Source organism: Hyaena hyaena, unplaced genomic scaffold (genome assembly GCF_003009895.1).
Source record: "Hyaena hyaena isolate Hyena2069 unplaced genomic scaffold, ASM300989v1 scaffold_289, whole genome shotgun sequence".
NCBI lineage: Eukaryota > Metazoa > Chordata > Mammalia > Carnivora > Hyaenidae > Hyaena > Hyaena hyaena.
Genome location: NW_024080920.1, coordinates 1,310,113 through 1,322,673, shown reverse-complemented (window position 1 = coordinate 1,322,673; position 12,561 = coordinate 1,310,113). Strand labels below are relative to the sequence as shown.

Sequence of the window (12,561 nt, the reverse complement as noted above, 5' to 3'; positions counted from 1 at the left end):
TTCTAGGCACTCACTGCCATTGTTTAAATAACACTCCTGAATCTCGCTGTGATCAACATGTGTTCACTGGCATCAGTCAAATGTTCCTTGTTGACAGGGCTTTTCTTAAACAAATACTTGCCTGATTGAAGTGGCCTGGATTTTGTGGTGCATTTACCTATTTTCTCTTACATTCTCAAATATTCTTCTAAGACCCACAACTGTCTGGCTGTCTTGCCTGCAGATTTCTCAGGGCCCAAGTCTGTGTCTCACTTGGCTGAGGGACTCAAACAGCCTCCAGGGGTTTGCCTGCCACCTACTCCCCCACCTTGAGCTTCAGTTCCCTTGTAACAGAGATGTTCTGCTCTTCTCTGCCCGACAGACTAGGCTCCCACACGCAGCCCTATAACCTCTGCCCCTTTCCTGCCCTTCGGTCAATTTGATCAATATGTTAAGTTCCTTTCTGCATTGAAGTCCCTGTTCACTGGCCCCAGCTGAGAGGCCTAGGTGTTCCTCCAGCCTCCAGAATCTAGTTTACATTCTAGTTCTTCCAGGTCACAGCTCTCTCCTTCCTCTGAGCTTCCAAAGCATTTGGCAGCTGCCATCCAATTACATACTGTTTGGGATTGTTAATAAATTGTTTCCTGGAAGGGTCTCACTTGCCATAGTAGGGATGGAAGCTTCAGGACAGACAGCGCTGGGACCTTACTTCTTTAGCGTCTCTCTGCAAACTATGTCACTGTCATGGCAGTGCTCAGAAATGACTGATGGACACACTGCTATTTCCAGCTTCCCTCCGGTCCTAGGAAGGCATACAATGCCCCTCTCAAGGAAGCTGTCAACTGCCACCAATTTTGCTACCTCAAGCAGATCCACAATTTATCTTGAAATGAAATGGATAGTAGGCTTTTCAGAAATCAGTATACTGTATCTCTTCATGTGAATTTCAATGACCTTTGGTATACAGATAAAGTAAATGTATTATTCCACATAGCAGGTTATAGTCTATAAAGATATAAATTTAGTACTTAGAATAAACACACAACACCCAAGTTATACTCTTAGAAAAATAATAATGCTTCTCAAACAGACTGGAAATGAGCAAAGTTATTTTTTAAAAACCACATTTTAGATCAATCTGATTCTCCCGGTCATGGTGATGAAGGCTGACATGTCTTCAGCATTAGCTTCCTAAGCACAGCTAAGCTCAACACACACAGATCAGACATACAGTGAGAAGTTCTCTTTTCTCAGACCCAGCCCCATACACGACACTCGGTGGCCTATGAATCAGACTCTCCCAGCCATTTTGCTAGGGTGTTCAGGCCTGATCTAAGGGTGCTATCTTCTGCAGGGATCCCAGAAAATAGTAAGACTTAATAATCTCAAAGTTGCTAAAACTCTGACATTTCAGTGGGTGTTTTTTGTTTTTGTTTTTGTTTTTTTCTAAAGGAAAATACACAGCTACCCAAAGACAGGAAATAATCAGTGCTTTACTTTGGGAAAGTTAGGATTGTCATTTTTCTCTCAATTTTGCTGGAAGTCTACTTCCAAGAAAAAGAAAACAAAATACCCCAGCAATTACCCTTGCCTAAAGAGCTGATAGCAACAAGCAAGTTGTATGGTATTTAGCATTATCTGCATTAAAGAGGATGATAGTGGTAAGGTTATAAAATGCCACATCTAGTATCATTGTCTTTCTCTTAGCCCTTATTACTCACATATTTGCACACATGTATGTATGTGCACACATGTGCATAAACACACATGCACTCTCCCTCCCTTACTCCGTCTTCCCAAGCCTCACCTGGTTGATCACATAGATGCCGTAGTCTAACTGCTGACGTTGTAGGATTGGGTGCAAGTAATACAGCCAGTACTTGAGATGTTCCTGCCGGTTACGGAATGGAATGATGATGGCCACTTTGTGGGGAGAGATGCAGTTCTTGGGGGTATAGCGGCCGCCCACCTTCACCTCTGGGTTCTGTTTCTCCACAAGCTTTAGGTCCACAGGCATATTAAACTCGATCACCATGGGGCCAACTAGAGAGGTGGAACGAAGGAGAAGTTAGCAAGCTACAAGGTTCCCCCATGCCACAGCCTCAGAAGACATATCCTCCTGAGAGGCAGTGTGGCTGTTTTAGTATATGTGCTGCCGAAGCGAGCACTAGTGTGGCTGTTTTAAAGGCACTCCTGTTCAGCGCTAGCATGAACCACCATCCCAAGAAACCTGTCATTACCAGGCAAAGCTGGACAGCTGGTCCAGGAAGCACTCATCTGCCCAGGACCCACTCCCTTGAGATTCTAGGTTTCTCGGCTGTAAATGTTTCGAAATGGAGACTTCCTGAAAGGTTGTTGTAAGGATCAGAGAACATGGATGAGAAAGCACTTTCTCAGAAATCCTGAGGTTGAGACCTAACTTTGTCACCTCCCAGCTATGTAGTGTTAGACAAATGACTTCCATCAACTCTCTGAACTTGGCCCAGTAGGGGAGTGTGTGTGTGTGTGTGTGTGTGTGTGTGTGTGTGTTGGGGAGCGTAGTGTTGTGGAAATCAGTCTCAAATCAGAGGTAAGGAGGAGCATGAGTAACCCATGTCTCAGGAAGGCACCTGATGCACAGATAAGATTTAAAAAAAAAAAAAAAGAAAAAAGCCTCCAGGGTGGCCCAGTCAGTTAAGTGTTGACTCTTGGTTTTGGCTCAGGTCATGATCTTGTGGTTTGTGAGTTCAAGCCCCATATCAGGCTCTATGCTGATGGTGTGGAGCCTGCTTGGGATTCTGTCTCCTTCTCTCTCTGCCCCTCCCCTGCTTGCTTTCTATCTCTCTCTCTCAAAATAAGTAAGAATAAACTTTAAAAAAGCAACAACAACAAAAACTCTAGAGGTAGGGACTCGAGGAACTAAGAAAGACCCCAGAGCAGACTGAGGGGAAGAGAGGAGAAAGAAAAGCTGAAAAGCACATCAAAGAAGAATGCCTGGTAAACACAAGAAATAGAGTGACAAAGGGAATAAAGAAGGGAGGAAAAGTCAAAGAGGTTTTCAGTTTCCAGCCTGGAAGAATATGACTCCAGATGAGAAAAATAAGTTAGTAAGAGCTCTTGGCTTAGAAGAAAAAAAAAAAAATCGATGAGACTTGGATGACAGATTTTGAAATAGCAATAGGTTACGAGTAGAGGGAGAAGCAAAGGTCAAGATCCAGATACAGACACGGAAGTCCTCAGTCTCCTAAGGTAGAGCCAGGAGAGGGCTGCACTCCTCAGTGGGGTCCACCCCTTATGTGGCCTGGATGGTGAGGGCAGGGAAAAGCAGACAGGCCCAGGGATGCACAGGGAACTGGGGACAGAGTCAGTACTCAAACCTAGGGCCCCAGTATTCCCGGTAGGCCAGATTCTCTCAAAGTAGGTTCCAGGAAACTCCAATTCCAGTAAGACGCTCAATGGAAAAACATGTTCCCTGGTCAAGTAAGTCTGGGAATCCTGCATATTCAATCTTGCTTCTGGAAAGTCTGAGGCTCACCAAAGGCTCTGAGAAGTTGTGATGTCAAGAAACCCCCTTCACTTCATTTAACCCACCATTCCCCAAGTTTATTTGACCATAGAACCATCCTACCAGGGAACACATTTGAGAACTGTTACTCTAGTGTAACCAGCTTCACCTGTGAAGCCAACTAACCACAAGGACAAAGGAAACAACAGAATAGCAATGAGAATGCTGACCACAAACCGGGAGCCAAGTTCACCCGAAACATGTTGGTGAGACCCACCCAGAGCCCAGGGCCCAGAGCAAGGCCTCGGGTGCCCTATTTACCAACGTGTGGCACTCCAAGCACTCCTTATCCCCAGAGATTACTCACTCTCCTGAAATGAAACCCAGAAAAGATGTGACTCTTACTCCTCCTGTTTGTCAGTAGGTGTGGACTCCCCATCTCCTCTTCCCCAGCATCCCCTGGTACTTCTCACCTTTCACTCCCTCCAGTGCTGATTCAGTTCCATCAGCAAGGGACCCATTCCCATTCACTTATTCTTTTTTTTAAAAAAAGTTTATTTATTTTGAGAGAGAGAGAGCATGAGTAGGGGAGGGGCAGAGAGAGAGAGAGAGAGAGAGAGAGAAAGAGAGAGAGAATCCCAAGCAGGCTACGGCACAGGGCTTGAACCCACAATCCATGAGATCATGACCTGAGTCGAAGTCAGACGCTTAACTGACTGAGCCACCCAGGCTCAGTTTTGTTTATTTTCTTGCTTATTTTCTTCTGAGATCTGATCATATCACTTTCCCCGCTACAAAAACCCTGATGGCTCAAAGGTCGTGTAGTCTTTGACAGAGTAAGGCCAGACCTCATAGCATGGCACCAAAGCCCTTCAGTCTCAACTCTACCTCCCTTTCCATTTCAATAAACCATGTCCACACTTTTTCTTTGCCAGAAACGCCCTTCCTTCTTTCCTCTAACAACAGACTTTTGCATTAAGAGAAAGACCAGAATCTTAAAATTAAAGCCCCAATCTGGCTTCATTCTTTTGCTCTCTCCATTACCAAAGCTCAGACAGCAGACCTCTGGGAGGCCCTGCTGCACACTGCACATGTGAAAAACCTGAAAAGAAGATTCGCCATTAGGCTCTTCTCACTTCAGAGGGCCCCACAACATCCGCAAGCCTCCAGCCCCACCCCACCTTTGGTTCTGAAGATGCTGCTAAACATAACTCCGTTTTCGGGAACCTAAGAAGCATCTGGACTGTCACCCTACCAACTTGGTCACACCTTCTGAAACCAACCCAGAAGACAGGAATTCACATGTGGTCTGCCTAGCTTCCCTAGACCAGACACCTGCAAGTTGGAGAGCATCTTACTTTTGCCCATCTGGGGCTTCCAAAAACCTGAGGGAGCTTCCTGGACAAGAGAAAAGCTGCCTGCGCGCAGGCTCAGCTCCCCCAGTGACCTGCTGGATGATCTTTAAGGCAAGTACCACTCACTCTCAGGATACCGCTTTCCCATTTGCAGGCTGCAGGGACTGGGATGCAACTGGGACCAAATGAACTCTCATCCAACCCTTCCACCACCATCAGCTATGGCCAAACCTGCTTCTGCTCCAGGGTGTCCTTGGCAACTGACACCACTGTCCACCCAATCTGGGAGCTGATAACCTAGGTGGTCCATCTTCTACTTCCCCTCCAATCCCGCAAACCCAGCACACTCACCCACTCACACACAGGAGGTGTCAACGGTGTGTGACAACCCACAGGTGCCAACACAGGTGCCAAACCAGAGTCTTCTGAAGCGTTGAATGCAAAGTTTTCCTATGGTATGCGTCAAAGCCACTTCCAATTTGTTTTAGTCAGTACTTTCTGGGCACCTACTGTGTGCCAGAATGTGCGCCCCGTTGGGGAGAGGGAGGTGACAGCGATAGGCAAGATGGCTTCTGACTTGAAGGAGCTCCTTGCTGAGGGTATGAGAACCTAAGTGAAAACCACCCTGGTTCACAGCTGTTTCAAGGACCTGCTCCTCCAATGGCTTCATGCAGAGAGCTTTATTCGACAGCCTCTTCTCACTCTCCTGCTCCTGTCGCGGTAGACACCCCGCATCACATCACATGCACCCCTGCAATGCATCCAGAGCACCCTGGTCCCCAGTCCTGCTACCCTGGGCAATTCTTTCCCCATCTGCTTTCTCTGAAGCCTCCACAGCTCTGAGAGCCCTGTGCCTCACGCCCAAGACTGGTCAGCTCTCAGCAGCGGCTGCACACGTGGTGCAAAATGCTTCCCGGGTCCGGTGGCAGTCAGGAGGTCTCCCTGAGTGCCCTGCACACCCCCTTACCATGCTGCAGGGGCAGTCCTCCGTGGCATGCCTGGTTCTGTCCCAGTGAGAAAATGCAGAGAGCTCAGACTCCAGGAAGGCAGTGACCAGCTCTGCCTCGAACTACAACAAACTGCTATCAGGTCTCAGAGTCACTGCCCGGGGCCTCAGAGAGGGGCGAAGGGAGGAAGCAGAGAGCTGAGGGCTTCACGACAGTCCGCAGGCTGAGCCAAATCTCCCTTGCTGTGCGGCGCATGGCGTGTGCTACCACAGGCCCTAGGCCCCGCTGGGCTGGCTTGTGTGTTTTCTTGGCTCTGGGAGCTGGAAGCAGGGTTACGTAAGCAGCTGAGCAGATGTGAGCCTGTCCTTGGCTCCCCTGGCTAAAGCCCCGCCACGTGGGCCTCTCGGCTGGGAGTCCAGGTCACGGCCTTGCGTGTAAGGCGCTCAATAACTTCAATGTGTGAGCTCAACTCAGACAAATTCCGCCGCTCCCTTGCCGGGCACGGCAAACCCAAACACACACGTGCCCCTCCATCGAAGCCCTGCTAATCTAGAGCCAACCCAGCACGACTCCCTGCCTCACTTTCATGCTGGCTAAGCCACCAGTTCATTCCTCTTGCCTCAGCAAAAACAGGCTGGAACATCTAGTCACCACTTCCCAACTGACTGGCCAGTGGCTCAAGATACAACTTGGCCCGATGCCGGGCTGTGACAATGTTTTACCAGACGGTGATTAAATGGTAAAAGTAAAGACAATGTGCGTTGTTCTTCATCAAGCTAAATGTAATCAAGGTACTGAAAGTGTCCCTTTGCCAATAAGCAAGTGTCTTCCTAAATAAAGATTTCAGGGGCACCTGAAATTGAAATCAGGGCACCCTGATTTCAGGGTGGCTCAGTCGCTGAAGTGTCTGATTCTTGATTTCAGCTCAGGTCGTGATCTCATGGTCCATGAGTTCAATCCCCATGCTGGTCTCCACACTGACAATGCAGAGCCGGCTTGGGATTCTCTCACACTCTCCCTCTCTCTATCCCTTCTGAGAGCTCTCACTCACTCCCTCTCAAAATAATAAATTTAAAAACTTTTTAAAAATGTATTGGGATCCAAAGTCAAGCACTTCTTACATTTTAAATGTTAAAATGTCATCTTATGTAATGATCATGATGGATTTTCAGACTGAATTGGATTGTTGTTGTGTTATTAACATAATGTTTAAAAAAAAAATCCATACTTGGCAGCCAAGGGTCAGGCCCCTAAGTTTTTCTTGCAACTTTTCTAGGTAATGAAATTCAAACATTCGGGAACTATGAGACGAGGCAGTGCCCAGAGCTGTGGTTCCCAAGCCGGGACAGTGGCATGCCTTCCTTGACCAGGCCTCAGCCCTGACAGTGTGGCATGGAGCCTCTCCAAACTATCTCCCCCTCAACTACAGTGCTGTTCACAGGCTCATGTGGGTAGGCCATTTTTCTCCCTACCAATCTAATCAGAAGACCAGATATGTGCCAGGAGCCAGGTCTGGCCAAATTTCCAGGCTTGGGGTGACAGCTGTCTGCAACGGTCCCACAAACTTATGGTGCTCCTTGTGGTCCCTCGGACTAGATGTGAGAAGCACCATCTACTGCACAGGGCCCAGCTGGTGCCAGGCATGAGCAGCAGGGCCGGGTTAAGAAGAGTGCTTTGCCCTTGGAGGGGAGGGAGACCAGCAAACAATGGTGAGGTGACAGTGGCGGGAACAGCTGAAATGGCACAAACTCTGGTGCTGGGGAAAAGAGTCCAGGAAAGCTTTGCAGAGAAGCAGCTCCTCTCAGGAGGATGCATCACACAAGAGTTGTGTCCACCTGGCTGCCATGGACACAGAGTAGGCCAGCAAATCTTACTTGAGTAGACAGCACACAGCTATTCTCCCTACTCCCCTGCTACTAATGCAAGTGACCAAGAGGATTTTGATACACTTCGAAGAAACCTGATGTAAGAGCATGGGACAGAGAGCTACCAGAAGGGCCTTCTCAAGTCTCATGTTAACCATTGCTCGTTAAGTTTTAAAATCTAGCTCACAAAGGTTTCAAAAATACTGGAAATGATTTATTTCTCAAACCAGATGTTCATGGCATTTTTCTCTATACCTTTGGGTATATCTTTAAAATTAAACAATCATGGGGCACCTGGGTGGCTCAGTCAGTTAAGCGTTCAACTTCTTCTCAGGTCATGATTTCACAGTTCGTGAGTTTGAGCCCCGCATTGGGCTCTGTGCTGACAGCTCAGAGCCTGGAACCTGCTTCGGATTCTGTGTCTCCCTCTCTCTTAACCCCTCCCCTGCTCACACTCTGTCTCTGTCTCTGTCTCTCTCTCTCAAAAATAAACATTAAAAAATTTTTTTCAATTAAACAATGTTTTAAAACATAACCTAAGGACAAGAAGTGTAACCCTCTCTTTCATCTCTTTCCCAATAAGCAAGTGTCTTCCAAAGTAAAGATTTCAGGGGTACCTGCGTGGCTCAGTCAGTTGAGCGTGTGACTTGATTTCAGCTCAGGTCATGATCCCAGGGTCGCGGGATCGAGCCCTGTGTCAGTCAGGCTCCGCACTGAGCATGAAGCCTGCTTAAGATTCTCTTTCCCTCTCCAGCTCGCACTTTCTCTCTCTAAAATAAAAATCAATAAACAAAATGATTTCAAAACACATACAACTCAGTGACCAGAAAACAGGAATAATCTAGTCCTAATGCTGACTTGATAGGTCTCAGGCACACCATACACTCAACACAATTTCGACACCCACTGTTCTTTCTGCCAACTCACCACCCAAGCCACTATTAGCCTCCAGGGACGGAAATGCTTTTGCAGCAGGAAGCAGAACACATCTGTGGTCTCAGAACCCTGCATTTGGGGGCACAGATAAAAACAACGTATTTGCTCAAAAAATAGAGAAGCCTACCAGAGGAGGTCTGCAAAGCAGAGCCTAGGTGGCCGAGAGGAGACTGCACTAATCAAGACAGGGGCATCAATTGCTCCTCTATCTCTGTGCTTAGAAGTGGCCCTGCTACGTGCCTGAACAGCCACCCTTTGTAGATCTTCCAAAAATATGATCTGAAAGTGACCCAGCCATCAATGAACCATCCACATTAGTGAAACTGATCTTTCCTACACCCTGCCCTCTCCCCCATTAAATTCCCACCCAATCTTCAAACAAAGTCCAAGTACTTCCTTTTTTTTTTGAGTTCATTTTTAAAGGTTTGTTGTTGTTGTTGTTTAGTAATCTACATCCAATGTGGGCTCATAACCCTGAGATCAAGAACTGAATCCTCTTCCAACTGAGCCAGCCAGGCACCTCAAGGCCAAGTACTCTTATTTGCTACTGCACTGGCTTTCATTTTTTGTTTGTTTTTTTTTAAATGTTATTTATTTTAAGAGACAGAGACCATGAGTGGAGGAGGGACAGAGAGAGAGAGCCCAAATGTGAAGCAGGGCTTCAGCTCAGAATCTGTGCTGACAGCCCAGAGCCTGACACGGGGCTCAAACCTATGAACTGTGAGATCATGACAAGAAATGAAGTTGTACGTTAACCTACTGAGCCACCCAGACACCCCTGCACTGGCTTTCAAAATGCTGGTGAGATTTCTTTGTAGCAAAGAGGTTCAAACTGTGGAATGCAAGAGGAATCATTTGGGAAAGCACATAAAACTACAGATTCTTGGTTCCTGTTCCCCAGAGTTCCTGATTTGGTAATACTGGGGCTGAGGCATTTTAACAAGTACTATCTAGATAACTTTAATGCACGTTCCTGGACTTTATTTTAAGAAATGGTGGTTTATAGGTTCATTCATTGACCACCACCGCCCTCTCACTCCCATAAAGCTCTTTAAGAGTGGGTACCAGGAAAAACAATCTACACTCAGGAACTACTGGGTACACTGCTGTCTGACAATATTTATCGTATAACAGAACATGTTTCACTTTTGGTTTTTGCATCAGAACAGATATAATAATTATGTTGGGCCCTAAGATATGAATATCTACATTTTAACTCTTCTCCAGTTCTTTAACCTTCTAAGTCACATTTTCTGTTTTTCTGATTTTAGTTTATTTATATCTGTCCTTTTTATAGTATGTATCCCTATAAGCTACATAAAAAATCTTTGTGGGAGTGCCTGCATGGCTCAGTTGGTTAAGCATCCGACTTCAGCTCAGATCATGATCTCATGGTGTGAGTTTGAGCCCAGCATTGGGCTCCGCACTGACAGTGTGGAGCCTGCTTAGGATTCCCTCTCTCTCTGTCCCTCCTCCCTCATGCATATGTGCACACACTCTCTCATTCTCAGAATAAACAACCTTAAAAGAAAAAAAAAACTTTGTAAAAGAAGTAAAGTAACAATCCTTCAAAGTTCAAACCAAATGTCATCTCCTCTTCAAAGCTTTCCCTGAGTCCCTTGGACCAATCAGTCCCCTGCTCTAGATGCCCACACACCCTTTCCAAAACAACATTACAACCTTTACAAGCCTACATTGGAGCCCTTTGGCATGAGGGCACCAATCTGTCTACCTGCTCCCTCCATTAGACCCTTCTCTCCTTGAGGGCAAGGGTTGCAACCTGTTCCTTTCTGTACTTGGGACAGCTTCCGATAGAGCAGGATCCACAAATGTCTGCTGACCCACACAGTACTTGCTCAACTATGAGTTTAAGAAAAGAACTAACAGAGCAGGAACCATCTTGCTTTTGGTGATTGAGAATCTAGATTGTTATCCTAATGACATAATGTTATGCCTATGACCAAGGCAACCAAGGCTTAAAACAGTCTCTTTCCTAGGCTCTAAATACGCCTTTTGTGTCCAGTTAGCACCTGATTCATGATCTATAGGCACAGCCCCCCACCCTCATTTAAAAATGAGTCTCCAGGTTCTTAGTCTATAATTTGAGATTCTGTTGCAGTGGACAAGCCTAACCTAATGAAAGCGTTGCACTTCCTCATCTAAACCTCACAGAGCCACATCAAACCGGCTCTTCACCAAATAACATTTGTTCCTTGAGAGAATAACCCCAAAATTCAGTCTGACGTGGGTCATAAGATCACAAGAAAAGCTTTGAGTGGTCACTCAATCCAGGATTCTGTCACCAAGAGTACCAAGGCCGAAACCTACAGGAACAAAGCCAAAGTCAGATTCTAACACCTTGAAGCATCAGGTTCTATCCCAAACCAGAACTCTGAAGAGTCCTGGCAGACCAGGGCTGGAGGGATTTCAAGAATTGTTTCAGGGACGCCTGACTGGCTTAGTTGGTAGAGCATGTGACTCTTGATCTCAGAGTCCGGAGTTTAAGCCCTGCATAGAGCTTTAAAAATTAAGGGGCGCCTGGGTGGCTTAGTCGGTTAAGCGTCCGACTTTCGCTTAGGTCATGATCTCACGGTTCGTGGGTTCGAGCCCCGCGTCGGGCTGTGTGCTGACTGCCAGCTCAGAGCCTGGAGCCTGTTTCAGAGTCTGTGACTCCCTCTCTCTCTGACCCTCCCCTACTCATGCTGTCTCTCTCCTAGAAATAAATAAAACATTAAAAAAAAATAAAAAAAAAATTAAATAAAAGAGAGGGGGAAAAAGGTAGAAAAAAAATTTTTTTAATTATGCTTCTACTCCAGGGCTGCACATGAAGGAAAATGAAGGACAGAGGGATTGACATACTTTCTCAAGGACACTCTTGGATTAGGGGACACACACACACACACACACACACACACACACACACACATTCTCTCCTTAAGAGAGAATGTCAAAAATTCTATACAAAGACCTGAGTTAAAAACGTAAATGTCCACAAAAGTCTAATCTAAAGAGATAAAAAGTGGTTGCCTATGGCCAGGGGTGAGAAATGAGAGTAAATGTAAATGGGCTGGAGGGATCTTATTGGGAAAAGGAAATTTCTAAAACTAGATTATGATGATGGATGCATAGTCCTATTAAGTTACTAAAAATAAGTTAATTACACCTTTAAAACAGGTGCATTTTATGTATGATATGTAAATGATACCTCAATTAAGTTGTTTACCATCACTTAGAGCATCTGTAAAACGTTAAAACTACCAACAGTGACCAGAAAAGTCAGGGGTCTATCCAGGACTTTATCTCGCATCAAGGCAAGGCTTATCCTTAACAATCAATAATAAAGGTGCTTTTTATCATGAAAAAAAAAAAAAGTCATCATTATCTTCCCCTCATTAATCCTTTAGGGATCTGATGTTCATGGATGCGTCTACACAGTGGACACCATACGTCGCTCTACTCTCTCTATGCTGTGCGCATTGAGATTGTCTTAGAATCCTCTTTAATCTAGGGCCCCAGGGAGCCACTAACTGATCCAAGTCGCCTAAAAGTGAATCTTGTTTGACATGACTGCTCTTCTCAAACACACTTCTATACCATATGTGGTCATGGCTCCGGAACTGAGGGAGTCAGGAGAAGCAAGGATAGAGCACTGAGAAACCTCAGGGAGGCCCCTAAACTGGGAGTGATAGCACACTTCTGTCCCGGGGTGAACTGAGGAGAAAGTTTCCACCCTTAGTGAAACCACAGAGATGTAAGGTCCTGAGGTCAAGAAACTGTGCTAAGGACCACAGGCTTTTAAAGCCCCGTAAACAGGCTTCCCAGTGTTGTCCTCGAGGGAAAACCATCCCAGGAGGAATTTCTGTTTTGTTTGGTCCTGGTCCAAAAACAGAGTTCCTCCTCACTCAGCTCTTCTCCCTCTGGCTTCCCTCCCTTCCTCCCTCCCTCCCTCTGGTGGAATTGTGGAAATTCTGGAAAGTACTTTTACCCACAATTAC

General features: G+C 46.2%; 1 protein-coding gene across 1 annotated transcript in view; it reads right to left on the bottom strand.

Annotated features, from left to right (window-relative positions):
- Nucleotides 1-12,561, bottom strand: part of B4GALT1 (beta-1,4-galactosyltransferase 1) — a 51,296-nt gene that overhangs the window by 20,819 nt on the left and 17,916 nt on the right. The window contains exon 2 of the mRNA XM_039247081.1: nt 1,787-2,022. Coding sequence (XP_039103012.1) covers nt 1,787-2,022 — 236 coding nt within the window. The remainder of the gene's footprint in view (nt 1-1,786; nt 2,023-12,561) is intronic.